The 20,585-nt window shown below is 36.7% G+C and overlaps 1 protein-coding gene and 1 long non-coding RNA gene across 6 annotated transcripts in view; one reads left to right on the top strand and one right to left on the bottom strand.

Annotated features, from left to right (window-relative positions):
- Nucleotides 1-20,585, bottom strand: part of VCAN (versican) — a 110,919-nt gene that overhangs the window by 9,538 nt on the left and 80,796 nt on the right. For 4 of the 5 annotated variants that reach the window (XM_025387062.1, XM_025387064.1, XM_025387063.1 and 1 more), the window contains 3 exons: nucleotides 19,576-19,734; nucleotides 18,121-18,203; nucleotides 239-383 (listed from right to left, as the gene is read on the bottom strand). In XM_025387062.1, coding sequence (XP_025242847.1) covers nucleotides 239-383; nucleotides 18,121-18,203; nucleotides 19,576-19,734 — 387 coding nt within the window. Of the gene's footprint in view, nucleotides 1-238; nucleotides 384-18,120; nucleotides 18,204-19,571; nucleotides 19,735-20,585 lie in introns of those variants that run through there. The other variant, XR_003119774.1, reaches the window with a different exon arrangement.
- The window catches only part of LOC112625768, a 30,935-nt gene continuing 21,182 nt past the window's right edge, over nucleotides 10,833-20,585 (top strand). The window contains exon 1 of the long non-coding RNA XR_003119775.1: nucleotides 10,833-11,118. This is a non-coding gene — a long non-coding RNA (uncharacterized LOC112625768). The remainder of the gene's footprint in view (nucleotides 11,119-20,585) is intronic.

Genomic DNA, 20,585 nt, shown 5'->3' with positions numbered 1-20,585 from the left:
TTCCTACATTAATGCCACGTTGTTATCTTTAAGGACCTGAAATCTAAGGTGAGTACATTGCTGAAAACAAACTTTTCAATCGTTTTGGAAGAGTGAACTATTCCAGAGCAACGAGAGATGACATACATGGACATACCCAGTTTAGGTCTCAAACAATGAATTTGAATCACAAATTCCTGAATTATCTTTATAACTGAAATGAAGATTAAGTACACATTATTAACGGAGTAATCATTACCTGTTCCTTTCTTGCACGTATAGGTGAGATGGTAATTGCAGGGAACATCATTCCACTGGCCATTCTCATGCCAAATGATTACAACACAGTCTTCTCCAGCAGAAAAGAAGCTGTCTGGCTGGTTGGGCCTCCAATTCTCGTATTGCTGTCAAAATGGAGGGAGAAGGTAACTACTTGCTAGTCAAATAGTAACATAAGAGCAACGATGGTATTATATCAGAATCTAATTGGAATAGACTCAACAATTTCTGTTGTTTCATATAGCTGAAATTATTTTGGTGGTAAAGAAAAAGACTGTTAAACTGTGAGTAGAAAATATATGTGTCTCAAAGTCTTTAATTCAACAAATGTCTACAATTTGGCAATGAGATATCATTAAGAAATTTTGGTCTAGTTATTCTAGATTTCTAAATATATAATCAACCCTCAATTTAGGAAATTTCATCATATTATTAATTCAATAAAATTAATGGAAGTAGAACTAGAGAAAAAAAATCTCATCATTTTAATCTTGTTTTCTTCTACCTCTTATGTGCACATATAAATTTATATAATTGTGATGATAGTTCAATTGAATTTTCAGCCTGTCTTTTCTTATCTTTACTACTATAAAGTACCTTTGTCTCATTTATTGTAATTGCTTTTCACCCAAATTCATCTATTTGGTTAAAAAAGTTGAGATAGTTGCAATATTTATTTTTTGTATTTATCTGACATACCTATGCTAATCATTTTATATACAACTTTTCAGAGCTAGTTTGTTTTAGATGTGATTCTTATCTGTACCATACAGTTGAGTTGTCCTTTATGATTTAATATGAAATGTTTTTAGTAGAAACATTTATGACATTTATGCATATTGATATAAAAAGATATGCCTTCAAAAGTAGATCTTACTATAGATTTTTTTTGTGAAATGTATGTTGAGATCATTGAAAAGGATTTTATGGGTTTGACATTTCTCTGCTGGTTACCTTTATATATACGTGTGTGTGTGTGTGTGTGTGTGTGTGTGTGTATATATATCCTACTCTGAGCAATAATATACAATTGGAAATATCTTTTGCCTTCCATCATATGTGTCATTCATTTAGCATCTACAATAGATGAAGCCCTTTTCTAGGTACTTAATATGCATTATCTCTTACCACAATCCAGCACAATAGGGAATTATTTGGACCTTAGAGATGTTACGCACCCAGGACTCTCTGGTTTAGGTTCATTTCTTTGTTACTTAAAAGATTGCCTCCCTGGCAATAATAATTATGTAAAAAACATAGTCGCTGTGCCTATTCAAAAATAACAAACTTTGAGAAGATGAAAATAATATTGCCCTATAAATAAGAGACCAGTTTCCTAGTCCTGGGTCCTCTTAACTAGAATGTGGTATGAGACAAGTTTGTTTGTTCAGCGCCTTTCTGGGTCAATTTGAGCATCACTTTCTCACCATGCTTTGCCTACTCTCATGCTTTATCATGTCTAGCATGACAACATTAGTGGTGACAAACTTCCAAAACACGCTAGAAATGCAGATTTAAATTTATGTGACAATGGCTAATATGACTATCTTTTCTGTGCCTACAGATCTGTTAGTCTTTCCTTGAATTAAGTTTAAAGTAAGTTTATGGTTTGGGACAATAAGTTAAGTGACTTTATTTGGCAAAGAGAAAGTCAGAGATTAAAGTGTATATAAGATTTAAGGCAACTGTTCTCAATTCAGAGCATCAGTGAATGCAAAAATGAAAAAAAAGGAGGGTCCAATCACTCTTACTACCTACTTCCTCCCAACAGCACCATCACTATTTTTATGTCTTTTAAAATATATAATATGTCTGATCCATTTTACTGTATTTACCAGAGTACTATACTTAGTTATCTGCAGTGTTTTCAATACCAAATGTTTCTTTTGTGTTTTAAATCTTTTCCTCCTACCTATGAAACTGAGATTTGTATACCAATAAACTCTAGTTTAAAAACCAAAACAGTATAATTAATATACTAGAGGATGTCTGTAATCTTTCTTCTCAGAACAAGTGGTTTTCAAAACTTTTAAATATGGTAAAAAAAAAAAAAAAAAAAAAAAAAAAAAACCTTAGATCTTAGATAAAATAATTTGTGAAAAGACCTAAAGTTTGAAAACCTGCTTTTCTTTCAGTCTTCTAGCTTTTTGTCTTTTTAGATTGTGTCCTCCTCAATCCTGCCAGAATTAAGACATGAGACAAGAGATCACTGCTATGTAAAAAAAAGAGTCTTTGAAGAGTGATAAACTTGCAAAAAACCAAGAGACCCTTAAGGAAGTTTTTTTTTTTTTTTTTTTTTTTTTTACCAAAATACAGCATGAAGGGTGGTTTTATTTCTCGGGGGAAAACCTAATCCAGAAGTGAGGCAAATTTAAATCCAATTTACAGCCTAAATGGTCCCACTGTGTTACTCTCCAAATGGCCCGGAAAAGATGCTCAGGGGACCATACTCACTGAAGTACTCCTTGACTGGTAGGTCTCCCTGCAACCAGGAACTCACCTTGGCTCTGAACTGGGTTTCTAATTCTTTCCGTATTTTCCTTTTCGTTGCTCATTTCCCTCATCATCTCTCAGCCTCCACTCACCAAGCCTCCTTTTTACATTTTTGATACTCTCCTTTAGTAGATAATCAACAAAGCAGAGATATGTCATGTTCTGCCTGTTGCTGATACAGAACTAAGTTGTTTGTAATGAATGAGTTAAAGTAGGATAAAAATTTAAAACCAAAGAATAGGAATCCACTAAAACTAACAAAATCTATATTTAGTACTCTCTATGGTCAACGATTCCAGAGTTCGCCGAATCTTAAATTTGGATTTAGGAGCTCAATATTTTCTAGCTTACTTTCCAACTAGTCTCTTACAGGAAACCAGTAATGTCCTCAAAGGTGGAAAATTTTCCAACGTCCTAATACTATGTGTACACTGTCCATTATTCCCTCATTCTTTGTCCCAACCTACACTGTCCCATCTCCCTTTCTTACTTTCTTTTTCTTCATAACATTTATCATATTCTAACATCCTATATAATTTACTCACTGATTGCATTTTTTTCTCCCTAGTAGAATGTAAACTCATTGAGGACAGGGCTTTGGTTTCTTTGGCTCATTACTGTCTCCTCAGTGCCAGAAACTATGTTTGGCACATACTTATGTTGTTTATTTATTTATTTATTTATTTATTTATTTATTTGAGACAGAGTCTCGCTCTGTTGCCCAGGCTGGAGTGCAGTGGCCGGATCTCAGCTCACTGCAAGCTCTGGCTCCTGGGTTTACGCCATTCTCCTGCCTCAGCCTCCCAAGTAACTGGGACTACAGGCGCCCGCCACCTCGCCCGGCTGGTTTTTTTGTGTTTTTTAGTAAAGATGGGGTTTCACCGTGTTAGCCAGGATGGTCTCGATCTCCTGACCTCGTGATCCGCCCATCTCGGCCTCCCAAAGTGCTGGGATTACAGGCTTGAGCCACTGTGCCCGGCCAGTTGTTTAATAAATAGTTTTGATACTTGGAAATAATGAACCACAGAGGGTGTTTCATTCTTCCCAATCCATACCAATCCCTAATCAAACATCCTACTTGCTGCTAGCAAATAGGTGAGACAGGCAATTACAGACATAGCCAGTGGAAGTAAATAACCTTTCTGGAAAACAGTTGGCAATGCATATCAGGAGCCTCAAAAAGTTCTTGCTTTTGGACTCCAAAATTCCACTTCTAAAATTCTGTACTAAAAAATAATCAGAGATGTGAATGACATTTTATATGAAATACTATGTTTATTAGCAGTAAAGGGAAAACAATTTATAGAGTAAACATATGTTCGATAAATTGATATAGCCAGACAAATAGAATATTGTATCACCATTTAACATTTTCTTTGAAGAATAAATGAAGAAATGGGGGATAGTACAAGAAGTGTTAAATTATTATATTATAATGATCCAAAGTTTACTCATGCTCTCAGATACAGCTGTGTGTATGGGTGGATGTATGTGTGCAAAGACCAAAAGCAAATGCAGCAAAATCTTCCAGAGTTTATGTTTGAGTGATATGAGACTGAGATAATATTTTATTCTATATATTCTTACTCTTTATATTTTCCAAGTTCTCTAGAGTGAGCATTATTTTTCTAATTGCTAAAAATGAACTTTATAAAATGATATGTGCATTTCTCACAAAAAATACAAATTTCTTAGCTAATCATTTTTAAATCTAGTCTTAACAAATATCACTTCAAGTTACTAAAGTCACCTGACTGCCCTGTATTTTGCAGCTGACACTTCCTCCTGATCTGAACAATAACCATCTCATTTTCACACTGAAATGAGATTCGGATTCCATGCCACTAAAGTGATTCTCAGGGCTCAAATTGCCCAGATTCAGGCCTCTGGTAAAAGATTTAATTGTTTTGGGTGAGAATTACATTTGGCTTGCAGCAATGACTTAAAACGAGTGTTCCTGTTGTTGCTTGGCAGAGCTGTGTTTTAATGGTGCAGGACTAAATTTTAGCTCTGTGGTTTTTACAAGAATGTCTGATACCCACAGGCATGTCACACTATTACCTCATATCTGATCATTCCATTGTGCAGATTTATCTTGGCTAGGATGCTTTGATTTTGCTTCATGTTATTGCCAAACTGACTTAGCAAAGAAAACTCCAGTTTTCTTAACAACTTTCTTTGTGTCCTTCTGAATTCTTTACAGCCTTATTTAACATTACTTACAGGGAGAGAGTATAAAAAAAAATATTCAACTTTAGCTTCAATAATGTACTTTTCTTTTCACTAAAGTTAAATGTTAAGAAGGAATCCCTTCTCAGGGAATCAATTATGGGTTATAAGAATGTAACAGATCTTCTCGCACAATATGGTATCTCAAACATACAGGAATACAGATTCTTGGAATTAGCAGGGGAAAACTCAGTACCTCCCATCTGGATTTCTTTGTTCTTCATTTGGAATTATGAGCAAACATCCTGAGTGATCTATCCTGGATCAACCCTCTTCTAGGGCTGAATGTGTAAACTAAGAATTATTCCCAGAAGCCAGCATGGGTTAGGGAGATTCATTTTAACCCCTTAGGTAAAAATAAATGCTGGTCATTCCCTTGCATGTTTGTCTGTGCCTCAGGGACTCAAGTTCAGCTACATACCTCAAACTCTTGTTGCCTCCCAGGGACAAGAATTAGATCACTACTATACCTGTAAGAGAACCCTAAAATTACTTTGCATTTTCACTCTCTTCTGATGGCAGAGGAAATCGTGACATAAAAATCAAAGAGTTGCTGGGTGCAGTGTCTCATGCCTGTAATCCCAGTACTTCTCATGCCTGTAATCCCAACATTTTGGGAGGCCGAAGCGGGTGGATCACGAGGTCAGGAGTTTGAGACTGGTCTGGCCAACATAGTGAAACCCCATCTCTACTAAAAATACAAAAAATTAGCTGGGCATGGTGGCGGGCGCCTGTAATCCCAGCTACTCAGGAGGCTGAGGCAGGAGAATCACTTGAACCTGGACGGCGGGGGTTGCAGTGAGCCAAGATCGTACCATTGCACTCCAGCCTGGAGGATCAGGCAAGACTCCGTCTCAAAACAAACAACAAAAAAAGCAAATAGTTGATGTAGAGGAAAGCCATCTCAGATGTACATTTTTCTTGCATTTTATTAAGAGATAATGATTTTATATCTAGTATATAACTGCTTAATGCTGGATAATATATGATAAAATTGCTTTATTTTTAGAGTCCAATTAATTAACTAGTTCTCCAGGTCTGTAATAACATGCCAAAAAGGGCAACTATTTCAATTAAGCAGGAATCAGTCACTTTTCAGCTATTGTTTTTCTTTCTTTTTCCCCCAATTGAACTCAAGCAAATCAGCTGCCAAAATAATAAAATGATTCAAAAAACCCTGGACAAAATCTAACAGCTAATAAGTGTGATTCTCTCCACAAACTAGAGAACTCATTGTGAACCAATCCTAACAGAGGGTGAAAACTCAGAGCAGACTGAAGCTATTCATCGAAGTCTATTGAACTCTAAATGTTTCGATTATTTTGTTCCAAATAATCTGTATTTGTCAAAAATTTATTTCTGTCTCACAATAACACAAAAGAGAAGACTCATCCTGCAGGTCTTCTGCAGTGCACATGACTTCTGTGCATGCCAGCATCCTTAACCGTCAGACAGTGACCTCAATTCTACATGTCTCAGAGTGATTTGACTATTTTTCTCACTCAGAATGATTGGAGAGTTATTTCTCTCCTTCCCAGTTCTTTGCAAGTCTCCAACTTAATTCAATCAATATGCCAAGGAAAAAAAGATGATGGTGGGTGGAGAGAGGTCTCTGCTTTTGAAAGTTACCAACAGTCTACCAAATTCAGATGGGGTTTACATCTGCTCAAGGAGAATTTCTAATTACACAGTGTCTAGGAAGTCCCAATTGTCATTCAGAGATATCTTTTATCTTTTAAAATACGTACCAGGTAGCCATGATCGATGACCTAAAATCTCAGCAGATAACTAGCATCACAAGCATGAACAAGACAAACTGATGATGCAAATGTAATGTACACTAATAGACCTTTTCCTTATGAGTGATGGATAACTGCCTTTTTGCAAAGGTTAAAAAAAATCAGTTTTTCAGGGCCAGGTGCAGTGGCTCACGACTATAATCCCAGCGCTATGGGAGGCCGAGGCAGGTGGATCACCTGAGGTCAGGAGTTCGAGACTAGCCTGGCCAACATGGTGAAACCCCGTCTCTACTAAATATACAAAAAATTAGCCAGGTGTCATGGCGGGCACCTGTAATTCCAGCTACTGGAGAGGCTGAGGCAGGAGAATCACTTGAACCCGGGAGGCGGAGGTTGCAGTGAGCAAAGATCACACCATTGCAGTCCAGCCTGGGCAACAAGAGTGTGACACCATCTCAAAACAAAACAAAACAAAACAAAAGCAGTTTTTCAGAAATAGATAAGACTTAGAAATAAATCAGGAGTTTTTTTTCCTTCTTTGTGTTAAAAAATGAGTTTTCTTGGGTTCATCTTTAGCACTACTTTCAGTTGAAGAAAGGAAACCAGACCATCCAGTATCAGTCACTGCTGTCACAGTCAAGTCCCAGCTGGCCCTTGCACATCACACAGAGAAGCAAATTCATCTATGAGCAAAAGACTAAGAAGTTTTAAGAGCAATTGTTCTTATCACAACCTAATCAATAACTAGCGCTTCTTTATAATACTCAACCCATTTCAAGTTCTTTTCACTGAGGTTTCACAATTCCTTAACTTGGTCAAATAACCACAAAAAATAATCAATGAACACTGGTTCTACAGAAGAGTCACAGTCTTTGTTTAGAATCTTTCTATTTCTTTTCCTCTCTACTGGCTCCTAAATCGTACAATATAAAGAGAGACAGAATTTTCATAGACACTAGACAAAATTAAAGTCCTTATTTTTGTGAGTCATAAATTTGAGACTCTCACACACACACACACACACACACACACACCCCCCTACACATACAGTACTTCTTGGCATTAAAGAAGTGCCTAAGACCTAAGACTTGGTAATGCTTCTATTAACACACATCTGTGTAGCAGATAATTTCCTGCCATAAATACAGTAGAGAACAACCAAAATGGTCAGCAGAGTAGACAGCAACCTACTTCTTGCAATGGGAAAACTGAGCTGTCCAATAGACAGACTTGAGAGCTCACCGAGAGTTTTTACACACTAGCCAGTCATTGGGTACAGTTCAAATTTGTGCCTGAGTAAAAAGTACAAATGTTTTCATACTGCAGACCTTCAGGATCTCATGTATAACTGAAACTGCAAATCTTGACTCTGTAACTGCCAAGGGCCTCCTTTCCAACTCTCTATCTATCCATATATTATCTACAATTTTTTAGCTTAGATGCAGTCACTTTTTGTTTTTTAAAATTCGCCATAGTTTAGATTACCTTGAATGACCAACTAAAGATGATGTTGTACAGATTTTATGGGTTTTGCTAAGCACACCCCTTTGGGAAAAACCATTCTTGACATGTGTCTAGTCAAGCCATTCACAATATATTATTTTAATTGTCAGGAGAACTTACTGAACTTCAAATTATGATTTGGAAGTTTTTCTCTTGAACGGTTCAGTCACTGCTCTTCACTTACTCTCTTTTCCTCCAAACAGTGCTAATTTAGTTCACAGTAAAAAAAAAAAAACAAAAAATTCATTTATAAAAACCCTGCAAAAGCCCTCTCGGTTCACCTCCCAAGGAAACTGGCCAAGGAAAACTTTCTCGAGGGTTCTACTATTGTGTATAAAGTGAAAACACTGGACAGATAAGTCCTAATATATGCCTTAGTTGCTAGGATTTTACTAAGCACTACATGTGTTAGTTTCATGCTGCGTTTGAAAAATCCTCTCATTTCACATTTAACTTTCAGGATCACAGTATCATGCAATTTATACTAGAATTTAGAAACTACTCAAAGCTACAGGAACTTGATTTACAGATAGTATTATTCCTGTGTGTATCTGGGTGGAGTTCTGCGAATGCGGTTTGAAACACAAAATACAATACGACCACTAGGTGGTGATATGTATCTATTCTTATATTATGAATTAACAGCTACACCACTTAACAAAAGAGAACTTAGAATATGTCCCCCCAAATCGTGATTATGTACTCCATGTAGCAAAAAAAAAAAAAGAAAAGAAAAGAAAAAGAAAAAAAAAATTAAAAGATTGTCTGGGATATGTTCTTTCAGTTTGGTGAGTGAAAACACAAAGAGAACACTTTGCAAGCAGACAGACCTCAGTGAACCAGTATTTACCAACCTGACTGCATTCTATTCTGTTGAAGTCCATTCTATCTATAATCTGGATTTTCTTTCTGACTAAAATGTTCACCTACAGCAGTTGATTCTTTTCCATTCTGTCTTTTAAAATTATCAGGTGATTTACATCAATGGTGAAATTCCATCAGAACCAAAGCCAAATGTGTAACATCCACCTAAAATCCTTAGGACAGGTCAGATCATAGATCAACACCCAAGCACACAAATGCAATGTCTGCAGTGTGAATCACAGTTAGTTTGTTTTTCAGTAACAATTTGTCTAGATTAGCTATGAAAACGTGACACCTGCAGTAAGAGCTGACTTCTTTGTGTGCAAACTCTTTTCATCACCTGGGCCACTGCCGTACTCCCAGAGCTACAAAATTCAATCCAAACACACTGGATGCCAAGGGCAAGCAGATAACCGCCGAAGTAGGAAAGCAAATTCCAAATAGAAAACACTTTCCCAAGAGGACAGGTACCTGTTTTAAACATACGCCGATAAGAAACCATCTTTTCATTAAATAACAAACAGAATAACCACTTGGGGTTAGCACCAGCCTTTCAGAACACAGGTCAAACGGTTATCTGAAAAGAGGCTCTGAAGACTACTTATTACAGAAATCAAAACATTTGGTAACTTTAAAATGACTTTTTTATCCCTAGATGGCTGGCGTACACAATAGACATTTGTTTGCAGTCTGGAGGGGGAGTGGGCATTTAAGTTTGTCTTGTTTGTTAGGGGCAAATGACTTCCCTGCAAGGTACAGATAAACCTTCTTCTGATCCTTGTACTTGCTTAAGGTTAGTCTAGTCTGGGTCCTTATTTATTTATATTTTAAGGGAGGTTATGGTTTTGCTGCTGTCTTTTAGTTGAACAGGGTAATTCGCTGACCGACAACTGAAAAGAAAAGAGCAGCTTTGTTTTAAAGGAGAAAGAGCCGTTTGTTTTGGTGTCACTACCCTATGCTGGCAGCCTGGAGTTGGATCCTACAAACATGAATATGCTGAAGGGAAGAAAAACTAACTTGGGGTCTCCTGATAGTTGTTAAAGTGGCAATATGCCCATTATTTTCCTAGCTGGCAAACCTCTGTGCGGGAAAGACAATCTGGCCAGCTCTTGAGAACAGCACTAATCTTGTGTAATAGTGTGAGCTCACTGCCCTACAAAGCAGTAATTATCAACGCATTTTCAGAAGGATGTGAGTTACTCGCACTGTGAGACCACTGTCAGAGAGGGGGCCTCAGGCAGAGGCCCACAGAGCAACTTGCATTTAATCCATAGAATGAATGGTGCCAGTAGGCTCCTTTACCCCAAGCTTGTTTGCACAGGTCTCCAGTCATGAAGGGCTAACGATCCAAATGTAAGGAGAGACTGCCAAAACTCATTCAACATTTTTTTTTTTTTTTGGCCTTTTCCATGGTTATGCATTGCCTTAAACTAATTAGCAATTAGATTTAAATATCTGCACGTGATTTTAAGGTTGCATAGAAGACTGTTGGAAAAGCATCTGTGAGATGCTACTGCACTAAATCTCCTTTTCTTATTCTTTATAATAATCTTGTCAATTATAAAATGAATTTCCAGTAGTGAGTAAATATGGTTCTTCCAGCTGTTCAACCCACCACTTGTTGTCTGAACTGAAAGACAAGGCAGAGAGTAGGGTTGTGTTCTAGGACTACTCTATGACTCACAATATCTCATATTTAGAATCGGAAGAATCAGTTCTTGATTCCAAATTAAATTAAACTACAACACAAGTCGAAATTTTCATTAAGAACTCAGTAGTCTTTTGCAGAAAGGAATCTGAGAATTCTTCCACTCACGAGTAATGTGTTAAAGGATGAGAAATGAGCATATGTTTTCCTTGGCTTTTGGCTTAATACAATAAAGACTGTGAAGTTTAACGTAATTAAATTAATGTTGATATGCAGTGTGACTTGTTCACAGAGAAATGGTATTTGACTTAGAGCTAAAGTCACACCACAGCTGACACACATCCATCCGCAAACATTGTATAGAAAGTCTTCTAAGATTTTCAGGTAGGAAAAGGAAAATTTAAATTTTTGTTGTGGAGATTCTGTTTTGCATTGTTTTTCTGCCAAATCATGTGAAATTCTTTCAAACGAGCAGAAACCTACAAACAAGCTTAGAAAGCACCGGAATTAGTTAATACTCCATATTCTCTTTACAATGTCCAAGACATCTGGGAGAGGAAGGGGAATAGGAACGTTTGTGTTTATGAAAGAGTAATAATGATACATTGCTGCAGGAAAAGAATAATGGTTTATGGTCTGTGATTTGTTACTCCCTTTTTTCTGCCCCTTTTAAGTGTCTCTTCCTAGGTTAAGGGCTATTTCTTTATTGTTTCTATCTTTTTCAAAGTTGGCTTTTCTCACAATACTTTGCTTGACAGACTGATGTGTTTATTTATGAAAGAAGAAGGGGCCTCTGGATTTAGAGTCAAATCCACACATCTAGCTATTCTTGTGCATCAACTCGAATCAACTGGTGAAGGGGGACAAGCGGGTGTTGGAAATTGTAGGTGTTAAGTTGCCAAAGCTGAACTATGCTTACCAAAATGAAAAACAAAATGCAAAATTGAGTTATCTTCCAGAAATATTTTTAAGAAGAATTTAAGTTATGAAGATTAATTGTACAATTAATTGTACTAATTATCCTATCAATTAGGTTTTTTTTAGTTTATATCATAACTGCCATAGCAAGATGAGTTGGTTAGAACTAGAAAATAAGATATTTATGAATCCGTGATTTAGTAATTTGTTCTAGAACTTCCTGACCACATTTGGACAAATGGACGAGAAAGTCTCTCTGTTTTCTCCCAACTGTGGAATGGAAAGTGAAAAGAAGGAAGCTGTGACAACTTCCCAGGAAGCAGGGAAGCCAGCAGCCTCATGGGGGGGTGACATTTGAGTCCTGACAACATAGAGATGACAGAAGTAAAAAAAGTGAAGGGGATGCAGAAAATGATTTTTAAAATGTTTAGGAATAAAGTCAGGGCTTTTTCTGCAGAACAAACTAAATCTTCCAAAAGCTCCTCAATATTCTAAAAATGGAATGGCAATGTCAGTTTTATTCAGTCCTCACCTCTACACATGGCCATCTAAAGTGATGGTTCCCTTTGAAGTAAGTGCATCTGATCCACTGAAGACACCAGTGTCCAGTGGGGAGGGGTCAGCTTTGATGGCGCTGGGGGGAATCATTGAAGAAAGGCAAGTAAGGAGCCATGTGGAGCCCAGAGAATCCCCTCATGAGAATCTTACTCCAGAGGGTCCAAGAGAGAAGGAAGCAATATGACAGCTTTAAATGTCTGAGCTCCACAATTTGATTTTAAACCACTTGTTGGAGAGGTTTATCAGACAAGAGAGTACGATGAAGGCATGTAAGAGTTTCTGATAGCTCTTTAATTGGGCTGTCCCATAGACACTATAGTCCTTAGTTGAAAACAGTGTTGTGAAATCATTTTGCCAGGAGGTATATTGATAGATAAATATAAATGATTCCATAATGTTCCCTGCCTGTCTGGCTTCCTCTGCACTTGAATAAACAGCCTCAGATAGTGGATTTACAAATGAAGCCCTATCCCATCTTGTGCAACCAAACCATTCTTAGCCAAAGCATCTATAAAAAGTAAAATGAGCTGATAACATTTGTGAGTGATATTTCCTTTTCCTTGTTTCACTCCATTTTGGATATAAATAATAAGGTTTCTAAAACTCTTTTTTCTTCAGAAAGTATACCTACGGAATATGTGCCTATCTGGAAAAAAAAATCCTCCTCCAAAGTTTTGAGTAATTGTTGGTTTCTTAAAGTTTCATGGAAAACCAGCCCTGATATAACTCAAACCTGCAGGGGTGGCAGAGTTTGAAAGTTTACTTTCCATTTTTAATTCCCAAAGTTTATTGCAAAGTTGTTTCTAGGACAACCGTGGACAAAATTGTCATCATTTCTAGTAAAAACACTTGTTTTCCTTTGGGTTGATACATTTATAAGATGCACTATGTTCGACTATATACTTCTATTTTTAAGGAATATCTTTTTTTTTTTTTTTTTTTTTTTTTTTGGTCTTTTCACCATAAAACCCATCTATTATGTTTTGATGTTTTTCATACTGGTACAACTTTAAATAAAATCTTTAATTTAGGTAAACAAAAATGTCGCAAAGAGATTCAGCCAAAAGACATAATGTGTTCATTTCAGGATTCAAAAGGTAGAGTTGGCTGAGCAATGTGTGTATACTGATTATCATTTGTTCATTCAAATATTTATTAAATATCTATTCTATGTCAACTACTCTGCTAGGTGCTGAAAAAACAGAGATGAAAGTTAATTCCTATCTCAGAAGGCTCAGTGTCAGCAAGTCAATTTCACAGGGGCCTGAGTTAAGATGGGAAGAGGAGAGAAGAGATGTGGGAGCACAGAAGAGGAGCTCTGAGTTATACCCAGCAAGGAAGGCTTCCTGGAAGGAGACCCTTGGCTATGCAGGGTATTTGACTATTTGTGAGATGAAATTAGGACAAGATGTGAGAATATGCTGAACACTAGGGCCAGTACAGGCAAAGCCCCCCAGGAGTGAGAACCCATGGCTTACTCCAGGAACTGAGAGTATTTTTGAGGTGCTATCGCTTAGGAAGTGGCAGGCGGAATGGATTGGCTTTGTCTGCCGTACTAATAATTAAAATTTGATACTGAAGGCAATGAGCAGACACTGAAGAAGTTTAAGGGAGCAAGAAGAGTTCATAGCCAGGGAAGGGAAAGGTCATTAGCACTGGAAAATAGATTTGAAGGAAAACACTCTGACTAGTCATTCATTTAACAGTTGGTTTAAGAAAGAACTTATAAGTCAGCTAATAGTATATAAGCTAGATAAGAAAAGTTTGTTTAAGTTTGCCAGCTTTAATGTATATTTAACTTGGATGGTTTAACTGAGTGTCTTTGAAGATATTACTTGGGTGACAAGCAAAGCAATTCATTAGTGAAGTTATTTGTTAGGGTTTCCAATAAAGCAGTAGGTGCATTTTGCTATAGAGAGCAATCCTCAAGTTTACAATAGTCAAGTTAAAGAGTAACTGGGTTAGGAGACAGCCAAGTGACAAAGTAAAAACTGAAATGTATTAAAAGAAAATAATCTTAATATAAATCACAAGGATAAGGCTAGACACAATTTTCTTCATGAATTCACTTTTGTGAAATTTATTGGGCAAACACCCCAAATAAAAAAATTAATAGATTTTTAAAATATAACAGAAATAAGAATTTGGCATTTTATCAATGATAACAACATTCTATTATAGTGGCCAGTAATGTGGAATGAATCCATCAGAATCTCAAGAATAAGGGCAATTTAGATCATTTAGCCAAACAACATCATTAATTTAGTATATTAGTTGAATTAGTCTAGCTGTATAGCATAATAACATTAAATATGATACATTTATACTGCAAGTTTATTGAAAGCAAAGTTTAATTATTTCAGTAAAAAGGATCGTTGAAATTGAGACCTAATATAAACTTGTCTGTTCTTACTGGACTGTAAGGCTAAATATCAAAAGATACTTTAAGGTAAATATGAAAGGTTCTTTTTGTTTTAATACTGTTCTACCACCCAAGACGGAGAAGCTCTAATAAATCTTTCAAAGAAAAAAATGGAGGGAGAGAGGGTGTGGAAGAGGAGAGAAATCACTCCAAAACATAAACAAAGTCCTTAAAATTGCACACAGTCAAGTTAACACCATTCCACGTATAAGCAGATACCGCTCCCTGTGACCAAGACTTCACTGTTAGGGATATTTTTAAAAGCAAAAACCTTGGAGTAAACAGCGAAACAAAGCAGAAGGATTTTATTCAAAGGCCTGCACACATATGGAACCCGTTAAGGGGATGGTGACTGTAGAAAAAACTACAAAGGAGTTTAAGGGACACCTAGGCTGTGTCAGAGAGGAAAAGGATAGAGGAAAGGGTGGTTACAAAAGCAAGAAAGTGGGCAGGAGATCAGTCGAATGCGAGGGAGACAGGCTCTAGGACAGATGGTCTGTTCTGTTCCAGAATGTTCAAAGTTAAGGGACACTCCTTAGCACACTTCTATTTTACACAAAGAGTGAATTAAGAAGAAACCAAGGGTCTGTCAGAGTTTTTTTCTGGATTTACTTGTGTCATTTCTTTGATAAACTTTGCTTGTTAATACATTTCATCACATGTCTTCTTCAAACTGAGGCCCTCGGTGCATTCTCCATAATCCTTACATTTCAAGTGAAAGTGCCAACGAATTAAGAGTAAGGTTCTTGTTTACGTTGTATAATTATCTATATTAGCTTATGTTATCTTCCTCTGGAAGTTTCAGAGGAAAATTTCAGAGGAAAATCAATATTTCTTTTTTGACAAGGTGCAATGCTCACTAATTTACCACGTTTAGGACCATTCTAGACTATGGAAATGGTAACTGTTATGTTTTTCAGAGTATTTGTGTACCTACATTAAAAATTAACGGCCACAGACAAAAACTAGTTGAGTTGCCTTGCTTTGGCATAGAGGAATAATGACATATGATGAATCAAGCTCACCTGTATGGCACTTGGCAGGGAAGATAAATTTCCTAAGATATTCTACAGAACCCACATAGCTGCCAGATATAGACCAATATGAAGTCTCTTTAACCAAGCACACAGGAATAAAGGATAACACTTTATCTCAGACACCATGAAAAATAAAAAGCAGGGAAAAGAATCACTTCTTGAAAGACGTGAACTGCTAAGGGAGAGACCAGAATAAACATCTAGTAACACACATACATGCTAAGAATAAAAACACACACATCAAATCTGTGTAACCAATGACAGATTAGAAATAGACGGGACTTGGTTCAGTCAGGTCAATGTGTAGGCAAAAGAGATTTTTCATACACTCCACCTGGTCAAATGCAGCTATTCTAGGCTCAGGGCTGGAATCTACAGGAACCCAGACAATAGGTACACTTTGGGATAAGTTATGGGCTGCATCTGCAAAGCACAAGTAAGTAGTAACTAGATAGAAATGGCCAGCTGAGTCCTGGGCAAGTCAGCTTCTGTATACATGATGGGGGCTCACAAAACCCTGCACTTTTCACTGGGCTATAAATAAGAGAAATTTGTGGGAGGTAGGCGTAATAGTGGCACCCTGAAACCCAATGTATTCCATGAGAATGAAGTACACATTTAACAAGGAAAACTCATTAAATGTATACACTGTATGATATACGTTAATAAAATTATAAAAAACAGTTTATAATATATAGAAATAATCTCAATCATATGTTCACTTAGAAATTAATAAGAACAAAATTATCTTCAGTTAAAATGAATGTAATGTAAAGATTCATGCCATACCAATCGCTATTAATGGAATGGACCAGTATTATCCCCCTAAGTACAGCAAAATGAAAACATAAAGAGGCAACAATTGTAAATACACATCCAATACATCCAGCCAGGACAATTATCAATAGAAGAAACTGAGACTACTGATTCTAAGGTTGTGTTTCCTATAGTTTACTGGGAACATATTTTAAGAACAACCTACTTTTCCCTATTTTTCTCACATCTTGCCAAAGAACCTACTTAAGAACTTCAATGACAAACAGTGAAACTGTTGATTAAACATAAACAGTGGTGACAGAGAGAGAAACTCAGGTCTTATTTTGGGTTGCTCAAAGCAAAAATTTAATAAAGGATATACTCTTTTTAAAGCCAAGAAGGTACTGGTCAGATGAAACTGTGGCTTTGGAGACAAGCCTAAGTTCAAATTCTGGCTTCATCAGTTAACAGCTTTGTGATTCCAGGCAAATAGCTCAGTCTAACTGACCTTCCCTTTCTTCAACTGTCAAACAGGTGAAGGAAAACCCAATGCCTCTTGTAACAGTTATTGTGGGGAATAAACATATGCAAGGGCTTAATACAGTGGCTAACACATAGATAAAGTGAGTAGTGTGTCCATGACGGAGCAGCTTCCCTTAAGACACAGCAGAACTTCCAAAAGCAGAGATTACTTTGGCATCTGTTTTAGAATGAACCTTATATTTTGCCAAACTCATTAAATCCAAACAAGTGGCAGATAATGAATGAAATTGAAGTACCTAAGTAATTCACACACAAAAAGGCCTTTAAAATTATCTTCAATTTTTTACACTTTGTTTCTAATTTAGAATTTAATTTACACTTACTATCTAGCCCAGTGGATCCCAACTTTGCGTTTCAGAATCGCCTGTGGAACACTGAGAAAATACAGCGGCTAGAGGTTTTGCTGTAATGGACCTGGGATAAGGCCTAAGCACCAGTTTTTAATTACATATTCCAGGTGATTCTAATGAACAGCCAGCACTGAGTACCACTAGTACAGCCAATCGCATTTGAACGCTTTCTAAAAAATTAGATTTATTTGAGTTTAGTAGAAGTGACTCAAAACAGCTTCACCTGTTCTAAGAACCTATTATAGCCTTCTCAAAGTTGTGGCCAGCATTTCCAAGTCACTTCTTTCTTCAAAATATAGAAAACCAGTTGAAATACGTAATTAGTCAGCAGAGATTCATAAGATCATATCAACAATCTTCTTTAAGATAAAAATAAATGCATATTTTTGCTTGGAAATGTGCCATGCCTTATAGCAGATTTCCAATGCCATTTTTAAGAGGGAACGGTATTTTTTTAAAGGACTTTTCTCCTACATTTATTCTTCTCTTCTTGCTCTGAAGCTAGAAAAAGCAAAGATAACCATCTGAAAGACAGACCCAAGGTAATTCTACTGATTGTCTGGTTTTCTGGTTTGATGGAAATCTAGTACACTCCTCTTTTAAAGAGAACCACAACCACTGAAAAGAGAACTGGATGTTGGATCAGTTAGCTTGGAACTCTTCTAACCCTTCCCTGTTTCACTGAGTGACCTTGAGCAAGTCACTTGTCTCCAGTCTAATGCACCCTCTGTAATGTGCAATCAGTGCACAGTACCAAATTTCCAGAAGGTAGAACTTGACATCATTTTCAAGGACATCTTACCAGTGTGCTGCCATCAGTCCAGCGGAAGTCATGCTCAAACATCTTGTCATTGAGGCCTATCCACTGATAATCATGGCCCACACCTAAGGGATAGGAAACCACACAGATATTGGTACTACTTTTCCATATATGGATGAAAATATATCAAAGAAAATTATTTTCAGGATGAATCGTGTTTATTTAGTTGCTCATAAAAATCTCTCCTAGTCTATCTTTTGTTCTTCTGCCCAATGTGCTTTAAATGAAAAAGTTAATGTGCAAACACTGTGAAGCATTAAAGTATGACATAGACAATAATTTCCCTAGCAATTTACTATAATTAATTTTTTTTCCATCCTCACTCATGATAGAAATGTTCTATTTTTCTGTTGTTGTTGTTAAGTGATGCCATTGGCAAAAATTCAGTGGCCCAATGAAATGTGCCAGATCTTATCCATGCTACCCTCATTTTGGAAGCCATGTGTTTTTTTTCAAAGCATTTTAATTAGTGAACACCTAGACAGTTCTACAAATTTATCCTCAAAAATATTTACTTTTACCACAAGGTGAGTCACTGGCAAGGATATCACACAGTAAAGTTAAATGAACCTCTATCCAGATTACAAATTAACAAACTTCTAAAAGATAGTAGGCATCATGAGAAAATATTTAATAGAACATCAGACAATGCTTCGTGAGGCTGGGAATGGTGACTTACGCCTATAATCCCAGCACTTTGGGAAGCAGAGGTGGGAGGATTACTTGAGGCCAGTAGTTCAAGACAAGCCTGGACAATATCGTGAGACACTATCTCCTAAAAAAATGCTTTATGAGCAACAAATTTCTACATATTGCTACATGAAAATCATTTGCCCTCCTTTTTGCTGCAGTTGAAGGAGTTATTAAACAGCTCTGATATTAAGTTTCATTAGCTTTCAATCTCCACCTATTCAAGTTCTTAGGATGGAGCTCACTTTCCACAGTTTAAAATATTTAGAAACTTGAATGAGAATCAATATGCCCAAAAGGTAAGATTAGGGTACTATTATTAACAATTCAATTTTAATTAGCAGGACAAAAATAACTGAAAGTAACTGTAATTTTAGACAGGCATATAAATATTCAAAATAGAGACTATGAAAGTATAACCACAGTAAGAATTCTATTGAGCCATAAGAATTGGCTGTTTTTGTAAATTTAAAAATGATCAAATAGCAATTTCTTATGATTCAACCTATAGCAAGTGTTTCAACCATTACTGCCGGCCGACTAACCAATGCCTACATATATTATAGTTGAATGTTTCCCAAAATGGGGGACTTAGGCGAGATGATTTTAAGTAACCCACGGATGAGGGATTTGATAAGTTGTATTATGATTGAAAAAGCTACTTCTTTTCACTTGCACACAGACGAAACTAAGAGAGTGATGAGAAAGAGTGAAGTTCCCGGAAACTCATGTCTATTTGGTACATACGATTAACAAACATTTGTTCTTCGTGAGACAGGATGCTTGTGAGATGGGCACCCTGCAGACGGCATTCCCGTTCAGCTGCATCCCATGTGCGTCGATGGGCAAAGTATTTGTAGCACTGCCCTTGGAATTTGTGCCAGCCATAGTCACATGTCTCGGTGTCTGAGAAGAAACAGGCAGGAGCTTATTAAACACACACACATCATTCAAACTTGGCACTCTGATCCAAGTGTTAATAGGATACCCAAGCCAGTATCTGTGCAATGTCCCTGAAGTAACTGATTCATAAAATTTGGTCATGATGACAAAGAAATTATTATAAAGTTGGCCCAGTTGATTCGTGCGAAGTGGATGGCTGTACATCTTTGGACTGCAAAGGCAGCATCTAATAGCAACTTCCTTGATTAAAGCCAGAGAAAACTGGAAGAGGGGCCAGCCAAAATCTCTTGGGCGGCTATAGTGTTGGCTGACTTCCTTGTGAAGCAACTAGGGCTAATTCCTTACCAACACAACGTTTCTAAGAGACTCATTCAAGTGATAGATAAGAATTCCGGCTAATAGGATTACGAATGCCCTATTTGCATAACAACTTCAAAGGTTCTGGAAGTAGTCCTCTCCCACTTCCCAAAGAGATATCTGAGAAGTCACAGGCTCTTGTCATAGGAAACTGACAAAGAGAAAAAAATCCGTTATGAATAGGTACCTTTTGGGATATAACTAGAGCTGTATGCCTTCTTCCTAAAAAGAAAGGTAAGATAGGTAACGCCCAATGAAAATGCATCAAGATTTTAAGTTTATTAAAAATAAAATAAACTAAATTATTTAACTCATTCCCCTATTCCACCAGGTCATATACGTGTGTGTGTGTGTGTGTGTGTGTGTGTGTGTGTGTGTGTTTCACAATAAGCACACTATAACTGATATTCCAGTGAGATGAAAATATTTTTCAAATATATCTAAATTTTACACTGGCAGTATCAGCTACACTTTCTAGGTTGCCAATTTTTACATAA

This window comes from Theropithecus gelada, chromosome 6 (genome assembly GCF_003255815.1).
Source record: "Theropithecus gelada isolate Dixy chromosome 6, Tgel_1.0, whole genome shotgun sequence".
In the NCBI taxonomy this organism is placed as follows: Eukaryota; Metazoa; Chordata; class Mammalia; order Primates; family Cercopithecidae; genus Theropithecus; species Theropithecus gelada.
The sequence above is the reverse complement of the archived record's forward strand: the minus strand, read 5'-3'. Positions and strand labels throughout refer to the sequence as shown.